General features: G+C 44.5%; 1 protein-coding gene across 1 annotated transcript in view; it reads left to right on the top strand.

Annotated features, from left to right (window-relative positions):
* Nucleotides 1-12,949, top strand: part of LOC124798756 — a 144,100-nt gene that overhangs the window by 42,456 nt on the left and 88,695 nt on the right. Inside the window, exons 4-5 of the mRNA XM_047262284.1 lie at nt 3,987-4,141; nt 12,012-12,213. Of these exons, the coding sequence (XP_047118240.1) occupies nt 3,987-4,141; nt 12,012-12,213 (357 nt within the window). The remainder of the gene's footprint in view (nt 1-3,986; nt 4,142-12,011; nt 12,214-12,949) is intronic.

Genomic DNA, 12,949 nt, shown 5'->3' with positions numbered 1-12,949 from the left:
CTGTAGATTAGATGGGTAGATGACGTAACTAATGAGAAAGTACTGAACAGAGTTGGGGAGAAGTGGAATTTGTGGCACAACTTGACTAGAAGAAAGGATCGGTTGGTAGGACACGTTCTGACGACATGTTAGTATTAGTGGAATGCATGACCAAGAGATGAATACACTAAGCAGATTCAGAAGGATGTAGGTTGTAGTAGTCACTAGGAGATGAAGAGGCTTTGCACAGGATAGAATAGCATGGAGATTTGCATCAAACCAGTCTCTGGACTGAAGACCACAACAACAGCCGAATCCATCGTTAATTAAAATTTCTATTAATGTAATTCCGATCATGGAATTAATTAATCCAGTCGGCAGTCCTAAAGCGAACAGTTTATTACTACTGGTCTTAATCAGACTTAATTTCACGTAACGATTAGTAACACATGAAATGATAATTTCGGTCAATACTTGCCATGAATAAAATTTAATATTCAAGAAGGCACAAAATATTTATTTACGTCAAAGTTCATACTCACAACTTAAGAATTCCTTACGTGGACTGGAAATCGACGAAGAGAGTAACGTATGGAATAAAAACTGACAAAAACAAGAGGCAGGATGGTACGAAATCAGGAAATAACTTCCATTTTTCAGGAGCGACCTGTAGAGGATAAAAACTGTAGGTGAAGACAGAGATTGCAGTACACCTAACAAATAGCTAAGGACACAGGGTGCCAGCAAGTGCAACTCTGAGATTAAGAGGTTGGCACAAGAGGGGAATTCGTGGCGAGCCTCATCGAACGAGTCAGAATACTGATGATTAAGAAAAAAAAAGCGGAAGGGAACACAGTAGTACACTCTACAATAATGATCTGCTGCAGTATTTGATGGACAAACTTTTCCAACTACTTAATATTCACTCTTAATCTTACTTCACTTAAACATCATTGACTTCAAAGCAACATTGGAATACAACAGCCAAGTCAACACATAAAATTATCAGCAGCACATAAAAGTAATTAGTACAGTTAAATAAAAAGTAAAATTTCCTATGATGTGCCATTTCACTGGTTTCTGGTCTCTTGACGGCCAGGTTATTATTTTACATTAATAAATTTTTTCATTCGTAACGTTACAGTAGGAACACAGGAGAATAGGACATTGGTCCTGTTCCAGGTAAGAATGTCGAATATGGCATTGAAATTAAAATTCCCAGAAAGGTCATCTCCTCCAAAACACTCAAAACTGTTTTAAAAACCTAAGAGTCTGACGTGTTTGATCTAACATTTATTGATGCTGCAGGTTCGAAGTAGAAGCACGGCGACAACAATTATAACGTCTCGTCTCTAGATGCAGTACCCTTCCTTATTTATTCTGAAAGCTCATTACAAGTCTTCAGTGTACTGTAGCCGTTGGAGCCTGCAGTGTCTCTTGCAGCCGCAAGAAATTGCTGCACAGATTTTCGCTACGCCAGAGCCACTGACATTAGTATCCTTACTTATTCGCAACTGCACATCTTCCTACGGATCGCTGTTATCAGATATCGTTAGCACTCCAAAGAGATTCTTTTAATCACTCAGACGTTTTCAGTGATTCGATATGATATACAAGGTGATTCAAAAAGAATACCACAACTTTAGGAATTTAAAACTCTGCAACGACAAAAGGCAGAGCTAAGCACTATCTGTCGGCGAATTAAGGGAGCTATAAAGTTTCATTTAGTTGTACATTTGTTCACTTGAGGCGCTGTTGACTAGGCGTCAGCGTCAGTTGATGCTAAGATGGCGACCGCTCAACAGAAAGCTTTTTGTGTTATTGAGTACGGCAGAAGTGAATCGACGACAGTTGTTCAGCGTGCATTTCGAACGAAGTATAGTGTTAAACCTCCTGATAGGTGGTGTATTAAACGTTGGTATAAACAGTTTACAGAGAATGGGTGTTTGTGCAAAGGGAAAAGTTCTGGACGGCCGAGAACGAGTGATGAAAATGTAGCACGCATCCAGCAAGCATTTGTTCGCAGCCCAGGAAAATCGACTCGCAGAGCTAGCAGAGAGCTGCAAATTCCACAATCAACTGTATGGAGAGTCCTACGAAAAAGGTTGGTTATGAAACCTTATCGTCTGAAATTGGTTCAAGCACTGTCTGCAGCTGATAAGATTAAAAGAATCGACTTCTGTGATTTTATCCTTGCTCAAATGGAAACAGATAAATCTTTCGTTTCAAAGATTGTGTTTAGTGATGAAGCAACTTTCCACACTAACGGGAATGTCAACCGTCACAATGTCTGTATATGGGGCACTGAGAATCCGCGGGAAAAGTATGAACATGACTCGCCTAAGGTGAACGTTTTCTGTGCCATTTCAGCCAATAAAGTTTTTGGTCCCTTTTTCTTCGAAGGTGCTACTGTAACTGAACTACAGTATCTGGAGATGTTAGAGAATTGGCTGTTCCCTCAGCTCGAACAAGAAGCACAACAATTCATATTTCAGCAGGATGGAGCGCCACCACATTGGCACTTATCTGTCCGTAACTACCTGAACGTCAACTACCCGAGGCGATGGATCGGCCGCCAGGCAGCCCGTGACAGAGCACTTCATCACTGGCCTCCAAGAAGCCCTGATCTTACCCCCTGCGATTTTTTTCTTTTGGGGGTATGTTAAGGATATGGTGTTTCGGCCACCTCTCCCAGCCACCATTGATGATTTGAAACGAGAAATAACAGCAGCTATCCAAACTGTTACGCCTGATATGCTACAGAGAGTGTGGAACGAGTATTGGGTTGATATTGCTCGAGTGTCTGGAGAGGGCCATATTGAACATCTCTGAACTTGTTTTTGAGTGAAAAAAAACCTTTTTAAATACTCTTTGTAATGATGTACAACAGAAGGTTATATTATGTTTCTTTCATTAAATACACATTTTTAAAGTTGTGGTATTCTTTTTGAATCACCCTGTACTGTGCCTAACATTGCCAGTGTTTCCTCTACACAAAAGTTACAAAATTGTGTTTTAGACAATATTCACTTATAACGAATTCATTTCTCATGTTTAGTTTATAAAGATTACATAGCACTGAAACTGACCATAAAATAAAAAAGAATCCCTTTCGTGAAAAGGCATGAAATTAAATATATCAGTATTAACGTAGTCTTATAGTGTTACAGACTATGCTGCACTGTCACAAATCGAGAAGTTTTTTACATTAGACCGACATTGCCGTGTTACGATGAGAAGAGTTTCTCAGACATGTAAAGAGATCAAAGACGTACATTTCTTTTCATTTACGTACATTACACTTAATGGAGGGATACCTGTCCACAAAACAGGCACACGCGCGCGCACACACACACACACACACACACACACACACACACACACAAAACAAGAACAACTTCAAAAAACAACGAAAAACTGAACTGCATACGGACAGCACAATAAATGCAAATAAGGAGACAAAAACGCACAGTTGCAGTTGGAAACACAACGGATAGTAAATACACAGCGTAAATACGCGTTTTTAAAAATGCACTAACGAAAATACGAAATACATATGTGAGATATCTCACGAATGTTAACATCACGAAATCATGCACAGTATAGAGAAACCAAACACAATTTTATGGTGACACGAATGTGAAAAAGATTGAGCGAAACTGTATATCGAACCCTTGAAATCTTCGCGTTAAGTTTTGATCCTGAAAATAACCAAAAAACTGTAATGTGCAAATGCGTTAAGAACTATTTGATCAGATATCTAATTATAATGTAATAAGAAACAAGATATACGTCACAGAAAATATTTCCAAAATAAAGGAAGCGAATAGCTGGTCGACGCTCAGAGTGTTGCATTTGTAATTTAACTTCTCATCGAGAAGCATTCACTAAGTTTAGTTTACAGTCAACAATGTCCAACGACGATGTGTTGAAAGCCACTGACAATATGACTTGATTGAAAGCAGACAGCGAGTGCCGACATTGTGAAATTTCATTTCTTGTTTCAGGTGCCGCTTCAGCAACTGTTGCCAATTCCACCGTTGACACACCTCCCGTACAGGGAGTACCAGACGCTGTTTCCGACCAGGGCAGGCGCTCCTAAGGCCATCAACTTCGGCCTGGCGGAGCTGTACCACGGACACGCTGACTTTAGGGGAGAGAGGTGAGAAAGCGAGATGAAAGCCTAAAGCAGTCGTCTGAGACTAGTTCTTTGAAATATTGCATTACGTGGAGGATAATTTTACCAGGACTGAGTACTTTCAAACAATTAATTTATAGTCCTTCGAAACCACAAAATACACTACCGGAAAAAACTTAGTATACACTTTCACTCAAGATTTATTGTTACAACACTGCATATGGAGTAGATGAAATGATTACATTTACAGATCAGTTGCACAAGCAGTTGTCAGGAACCAGGTATCGACCAATGCTGAAACACCCATATTAGTATGTGGTGTAGTCTCCATTGGAGGCTTATAAAGGCGCTGACTCTGGCATCCAGTGTATTGTACAGATGGCGAATACTGTCCTAGGACACGTTATGGCACGCCTGCTCGACCTGTTCACTTAGATGTGTAAGAGTTTTTGGTTGACGAGTCACACGAATCACTTCTCGCTCCATCACCTCCAAAACGTGCTCAGTTGGAGACAATTCTGGAGATCGTGTTGGTCAGGGAAGTTGCTGCGCGTCTTTGGAAAGCTCGTTGAGTTTCACAGGCAATGTGTGGGCGAGTATTATCCTGATGGAACAATACATCTCTGACCTGAATGAGATTTTCACTCTGCAGCGGAGTGTGCGCTGATATGAAACTTCCTGGCAGATTAAAACTGTGCGCCGGGCCGAGAATCGAACTCGGGACCTTTGCCTTTCGCGGACAAGTGCTTTACCAACTGAGCTACCAAAGCACGACTCACGCCCCGTCCTCACAGCTGTACTTCTGCCAGTACCTCGTCTCCTACCTTTCAAACTTTACAGAAGCTCTCCTGCGAACCTTGCAGAACTAGCACTCCTGAAAGAAAGGATATTGCGGAGACATGACTTACCCACGGCCTGGGGGATGTTTCCAGAATGAGATTTTCACTCTGCAGCGGTGTGTGTGCTGATATGAAACTTCCTGCAAGGTTCGCAGGAGAGCTTCTGTAAAGTTTGGAAGGTAGGAGACGAGGTACTGGCAGAAGTACAGCAGTGAGGAGGGGGCGTGAGTCGTGCTTGGGTAGCTCAGTTGGTAGAGCAGTTGCCCGCGAAAGGCAAGGGTCCCGAGTTCGAGTTTCGGCCCGGCACACAGTTTTAATCTGCCAGAAAGTTTCATCTCTGACCTGTTGCAAAAAAAAGAAATTTGTCCGCAGCTCGTGGTCATGCGGTAGAGTTATTCCTTCCCGCGCCCGGGTTCCCGGGTTCGATTCACGGCGGGGTCAGGGATTTTCTCTGCCTCGTGATGACTGGGTGTTGTGTGCTGTCCTTAGGTTAGTTAAGTAGTTCTAAGTCCTAGGGGACTGATGACCATAGATGTTAAGTCCCATAGTGCTCAGAGCCATTTTTGGTTGCAAGAACGTTGAAAGAACGGGTCTAACAAACATCTTGCATGTGCCTCGACCTCAACATCCTCTCCAGAAACACCAGAGGTGGACGAAAGGTGTAGCTCATCCCAGCCCACTCCATAAGACCTGGGGTGTGGCCAGTGTGTCTTGGACGAATGCACTCCACGAGGCAGCACTCACCAAGTCTACGCCTTGCCCGCAAATCACCACTACTTTCCTGCCGCAGAATCTGTTTTCAGCGCTGAAGACCGCAGCTCGCCATTCCAAGTGATACTCTGACGGCAGCAGTCGAGCCGTGAACATCGATGCTGTAGCGTGACGGGCTAGAGGGGTGCATGCCCAAGTGCCACTCCTAATAGCCGGTTCGCAACAGTTGACATGTCTGGGCCCACATGTCTGTACTGTGGTAGCTGTACGATCTACCACTGCTGCCCTTACAATACGACGATCCTGGTAAGCGTCTGTGATGCGTGGACGTTCAGAACCTCATCTACAGATGTGAGAATGTTCTCGTTATCACTGATCGTTGCACAACTTACGCAGCACGTCCAACTTGTTTGGCAGTTCTCCGAAAGGACCATCCCACCAGTTCGGCCACAATTTGACCCCTTTCAAGCTTACTCAGGTGGCTGTAGGAAGCACGAATGCATTTCCATGAGATGATTACCTGCTTACTTCACACTCTGCACCACTCTAAGTCTTCCACCTTTGATATTCCATAATAAAGGGCAGACATAGATGACTCCCTGGCAGCTATGCCAATACGCCGTCTTTTGGCGGACTAGGTTGAAACTGTTGGCAGTACGTCTACTATTCCCAGGTGGCATATACCGTCATCGTATCAAAATCGACGCCGTCTTTCCAGGTGTACTATTTTTTTTCGGCAATGTAGATACAAAAACGTAACCTATCCGTTATGGAAGTGGTTCAAATATCAGATGCATTGTATTGATATTGCAACGCCGCAATAAATGGTTATTAAAAAAAACTTCCAGTCTTCTTTCTAAAAGTATTATAAAGCGACTGGTTGCAGTATCAACACGAAGTATCCATTACGTTACAAGAATGAAAGGCCGGCTCCGGCGTTTCAGTTCCTCAAAGCTGTCGGAACTCGTTACTATATACACTATGTGATCAAAAGTATCCGGACACCCAATAATACATACGTTTTTCATAGTAGGTGCATTTTACTGCCACCTACTGCCAGATACTCCATATCAGTGACCTCACTACTCATCAGACATCGTGAGAGAGCAGAATGGGGCGCTCCGCGGAAGTCATGGACGTGGTCCGGTGATTGGGTGTCACTTGTGTCATACGTCTGTACGCGAGATTTCCACACTCCTAAACACCCCTAGCTCCACTGTTTCTGATGTGATAGTGAAGTGGAAACGTGAAGGGACACGTACAGCACAAAAGCGTACAGTCCGACATCGTCTGTCGACTGACAGAGACCGCCAACAGTTGAAGAGGGTAGTAATGTGTGATAGGCAGACATCTAACCAGACCATCACATAGGAATTCCAAACTGCATCAGGATCCACTGCAAGTACTATGACAGTTAGACGGGAGGTGAGAAAACGTGGATTTCATGGTCGGATGGCTGCTCATAAGCCGCACATGACGCCAGTAAATGCCAAATGACGCCTCGCTTGGTGTAGGGAGCGTAAAAGTTGGACGATTGAACAGTGTACAAACGTTATGTGAAGTGATGAATCACGGTACACAATGTGGCGATCCCATGGTTGGGTGTGGGTATGAAGAATGCCCGGTGAACGTCATCTGCCAGCGTGTGTAGTGCCAGCGGTAAAATTCGGAGGCGGTGGTGTTACGGTGTGGTCGTGTTTTTCATGGAGGCATTGAGGGGGCTCTCACCCTTTGTTGTTTTGCGTGGCACTATCACAGCACAGGCCTACTAAGCACCCTCTTGCTTCCCACTGTTGAAGAGCAATTCGAGGATGGCGATTGTATCTTTCAACACGATCGAACACCCATTCATAACGCATGACAATAACATCCCTGTATTGAACTGGCCTGCACAGAGTCCTGATCTGAATCTTTTGGGGTGTCTTGGAACGCCTTCTTCGTGCCAGACCTCACCGACCGATTTTGATATCTGTCGTCAGTACAGCGCTCCGTGAAGAATGGGCTGCCATTCCCCAAGAAACCTTCCGGCATCTGACTGAACGTATGCCTGAGCAAGTGGAAGCTGTCATCAAGGCTTAACGTCGACCAACACCACGTTGAATTCCAACATTACCGATGGAGGGCGCCACGCATACTTTTGATATCATAGTGTATGCAGTATACAGGGATAAGTGCAATCATACTGCACTCTCTGCCGTCGAAACCATACGCTGCAGCGCTTAATATATGCGTAGTTTTACACATATTGGATGGGTCGGGACTAAAAGCAAACCTGGTATTTAAGTCAGCAGCATAATTTCGATATTCCATGCCGAATGCCAGCTCTACTTCCGGTTTGCATTACTAACCCATGCTCTAAGTCTGACGTCTAGTGATCTGCTGGGAGGCACACAACTTCATGTAGGAATAATTTCAACCGAAGACACTAGCAGAATACAACATGCCAATACTGCCAGAGCTGACCACTTCTTTCATTGCGTCGCGGTGAAGAAACATAAAATTATGTCGTTTCGATGTGGATGAGGCAGTCAGTGTAACACTTAAACCAACGTTCGCAGTTATTTGTTGGATAGTCACTGCCTTGCCTACAAGTTTACACCCTCTTCAGCTCCATGCAGCACCAAGAGCAATCTCTTGATGTCTCAGCACATCTTATGTCATCCTGTCCCTCCTTATAGCCAGTGTTTTCCATACATTCCTCTCCTCACTGATTCTGGAGAGAAATCATTCCCTTATTAAATTCCTTAATTTTGCTTTTCTTCAGGGTGGAACATTGATCGTGACCGGGTCAAATATCTCACGAAATAAGCGTCAAACGAAAAAACTACAAAAGAACGAAACTTATCTAGCTTGAAGGAGGAAACCAGATGGCGCTGTGGTTGGCCCGCTATATGGCACTGCCATAGGTCAAACGGATATCAACTGTGCTTTTATAAATAGGAACCCCCATTTTTATTACATATTCGTGTAGTACGAAAAGAAATATGAATGTTTTAGTTGGACCACTTTTTTCGCTTTGTGATAGATGGCGCTTTAATAGTCAGAAACATATGGCTCACAATTTTAGACGAACAGTTGGTAACAGGTAGGTTTTTTAAATTAAAATACAGAACGTAGGCACGTTTGAACATTTTATTTCGGTTGTTCCAATGTGATACATGTACCTTTGTGAACTTATCATTTCTGAGGACGCATGCTGTTACAGCGTGATTACCTGTAAATACCACATTAATGCAATAAATGCTCAAAATGATGCCTGTCAACCTCAGTACATTTGGCGATACGTGTAACGACATTGCTCTCAACAGCGAGTAGTTCGCCTTCTGTAATGTTCGCACATGCATTGACAATGCGCTGACGCATGTTGTCAGGCGTTGTCAGTGAATCATGATAGCAAATATCCTTCAACTTTCCCCACAGAAAGATATCCGGGGACGTCAGATCCGGTGAACGTGCGGGCCATGGTATGGTGCTTCGACGACCAATCCACCTGTCATGAAACATGCTTTTCAATACCGCTTCAACCGCACTCGAGCTGTGTGCCAGACATCCATCATATTACATCGCCATTCTGTCATGCAGCGAAACATCTTGTAGAAACATCGGTAGAACATTACGTAGGAAATCAGCATACATTGCACCAGATTGCCATCGATAAAATGGGGGCCAATTATCCTTCGTCCCATAATGTCGCACCATACATTAACCCGCCAAGATCGCTGATGATCCACTTGTCGCAGACATCGTGGATTTTCCGTTGCCCAATAGTGCATATTATGCCGGTTTACGTTACCGCTGTTGGTGAATGACGCTTCCTCGCTAAATAGAACGCGTGCAAAAAATCTGTCATCGTACCGTAATTTCTCTTGTGCCCAATGGCAGAACTGTACACGACGTTCAAAGTCGTCGCCATGCAATTCCTGGTGCTTAGAAATATGGTACGGGTGCAATCGATGTTGATGTAGCATTCTCAACACCGACGTTTTTGAGATTCCCGATTGTAGCGCAATTTGTCTGCTACTGATGTGCGGTTTAGCCGCGACAGCAACTAAAACACCTACTTGTGCATCATCATTTGCTGCAGGTCGTGGTTGACGTTTCACATGTGGCTGAACACTTCCTGTTTCCTTAAATAACGTAACTATCCGGCGAACGGTCCGGACACTTGGATGATGTCGTCCGGGATACCGAGAAGCATAGATAGCACAAGCCCGTTGGGCATTTTGATCACAGTAGCCATACATAACACAATATCGACCTTTTCCGCAGTTGGTAAATCGTCGATTTTAACATGGGTAATGTATCATGAAGGAAATACCGGCCTCACTGGCGGAATGTTACGTGATACCACGTACTTATACGTTTGTGACCATTATAGCGCCATCTATCACAAAGTGAAAAAAGTGATGCAACTAAAACATTCATATTTCTTTACGTACTACACGAATATGTAATAAAAATGGGGTTTCCTATTTAAAAAAATGCAGTTGATATCCGTTTGACCTATGACAGCGCCATCTAGCGGGCCAACCATAGCGCCATCTGCTTTCTCCCTTCAAGCTAGACGAGTTTTGTTCTTTGTAGTTTTTTCGTTTGATGCTTATTTCGTGAGATATTTGGGCTGGTCACTATCAATGGGCCACCCTGTATATCCGCAACTGCTACTAAATGTCATGTATTTCTAACAGTTGTAGTTGCCGCAGTGCCTGTTCGTTCGGACATACATGCATGTGTGATGCAAAATTGCATCCTCATTCGGGAGAACACAGACACTGCAATGTCATACAAAACTTTCTAACGAAGCTACTGCCAGTTCCAGGCTCCATTGTCACTGCTTTTGTTCCGAGAGCGACCTCTTAAGTTTACGTATAAGTACTTGAATTTCAAAAGCAATAAATTTTTGAACAGATTATTAACAGAAGAGGCAATTAAATGACCTGTCCTGTCACGGTCACCAAAATAACTGTTTAACTGTAAGATACAGGGTGTCCGAAAAGTCTTTCCCTGATTACATAATTTGGTAACTCAGGTTAGAAGTAAGATACAAATATGAAACTGGTGTCTATTTGTTTACAAACTATCAAAGTTTTTTTTCACACATCAGTGAACTTCCACGTAAGCAGCTTTAGTAGCACGTAGCACATCTAGGCGATATTCAATTTCTGTCCACACATTAGCCAACATCACTGGAAGGATCGATTCAACGACTGTGATTATCCGTTGCTGCAGGGTTTCAAGATCTGGTTCACGTCCTTGACATAAACCCATAAAAAGAAGTCTAATGGGGTTATGTCAGGAGAGCGTGGAGGCCAAACCGTTGGCCCATCACGACCAATCCATCGCCCAGGAAAGGTCATATCGAGATAGGCACGGACGTCCAAACCCCAATGAGGCAGTGCATCGTCTTGCTGAAACAAAACACCAGAGTGATACTGAACCAGCTGAGGAACAGCATACAGTTGCAACATGTCCAGATACACTGCAGATCTGATGGTAGCCTCAGCGAAGAAGAATGGCCCGATAATTCGATCGTACAATAGCGCACACCAAACTTTCATCTTTGGACTGCCTCTGGTGCACTCCATGACCTCGCCAGGAGGGTTGTGAACCCCAAGTGCACACATTATGGCGATTCACTACTCCACTGACAAAGAAAGGTCGCTTCGTCGGGAAAGGCAATTCGTCTGAGATGACCATCATCGTCCTCAATACGTGATACATTTCGACATCAAAGCCATATCGACGTGTACTGGCATTGGGCAACAAGGCTTGAGCGATTTGCACTTTGTATGCACGAAACAATAAACGTTTGTGTAAAATGTCATGGAGAGAGCTTTCTGGCATCTGTAATTCACGTGAGGCCCTGAGCACCGATTTCTTCGGACTTCGCAGAAAAGACTGCCACCCTGTCTGCTGAGGTTCTTAGTCGACCAGACCTCGGAAGGTCAGCAACCGATCCTGTGTTCTTGAACTTCTCCTACTAGGCTTTAATGTCCTTGACGTCAGGTGGATTCCTTCCAAATGTTATCTGCAAGTGTTTCTGCACTGTGGTTGGTGATCGTGTCTCATGGTACCACAGGACACACTGTGCTTTCTCCTGGTTGGTTAACATGGCTTCTTAGGCACTGCACCTCATCCACTACGTACGTACTGCGAACCTAAAACAGAAATAAGACTTTGATAGTTGTAAGCAATTCGATACATGTTTCATATTTGTATCTTACTTCTAGCCTGAGTTATCAATTTATGTAATCAGGGAAAGTCTTTTCAGACACCCTTTATGTCTGAACTGCCATGAAAAAAGGAAAACTAGGCACGCAGAGCGGGCTGTTCGCTTCCCGCAGGTACGGCGTGCCGCGGCAGCGCCTGCGGCCCGCCCCCAACTACTACTCGGCGCGCGGTCCCGCCCCCGGCCAGAAGTCCGGCCGCCGGAGGCCACCGGCCTACCAGCGCGGCCAGCTGCGCAAGCTGTGCATCGAGTACGGCGGCTTCAAGCCTCCCATCGTGCCCTCGCAGCAGATCGACGACGACGACGCGCTCGACGTGGCCGCGTCGTCCGCCGCCGCCGCCGCCGCCGCAGCCGCCTCCGGCGCCAAGGAGTGACCTGGCGGGCTCTGCAGCTGAGGGGCGGCGCGGGCCGCCGCGACAGACCGACTGAGCAGTCGCGGAAACCGTCACCGCCGTGGTTGCGAGTCGTGCAGTGTTTCGGCTGCAGCGTGAGAGACACGCTACATACCGCTGGTTCACACTAGCTAGTTCATTAAATCCAGTCGCCTGTGACTCAGTGGCCAAATGTTCCCCAACACACTTGTTTATCACAGTGGCTCGGCGAAATTATTTGTTTACCTTTCGATTCAGAAATTATCATGCGTGTGCTCCCCTCCGTTAAACAGGATGGGCAAAATATAGCTGAGGTGCAAAATATTTCGTGTACCATACGATAGGCAACCAAACTTACTTATATCATCCACTTACTGAGTGGATGATATAGCTTGGGTTGCCTGCCTTAAGGTGCACAAAATGTTTTCTGGTCCAGTTTTTCTTTCTCCCCCGCCCCCCATCTGTAATCAAGTGCCATCCTGTCTGGTGATATTTTCTTGACACATGTTGCAGTGTAAGATAACCTTTTTGATATCTTTCATTATTTGATTATAGTTTTGACTTTGTCCTACCGATCGTTACCTATAACTGTAAATCGTCGTTATCACTGAAATTCATTTCTTTTCGTTGGGATGGCTAAACAGGAAAGTGGTTATTTATTGCTCCAAACAGCTTACTCTAT

The sequence above is a fragment of the Schistocerca piceifrons genome, chromosome 5 (assembly GCF_021461385.2).
Source record: "Schistocerca piceifrons isolate TAMUIC-IGC-003096 chromosome 5, iqSchPice1.1, whole genome shotgun sequence".
Classification (NCBI taxonomy): Eukaryota; Metazoa; Arthropoda; class Insecta; order Orthoptera; family Acrididae; genus Schistocerca; species Schistocerca piceifrons.
The sequence above is the reverse complement of the archived record's forward strand: the minus strand, read 5'-3'. Positions and strand labels throughout refer to the sequence as shown.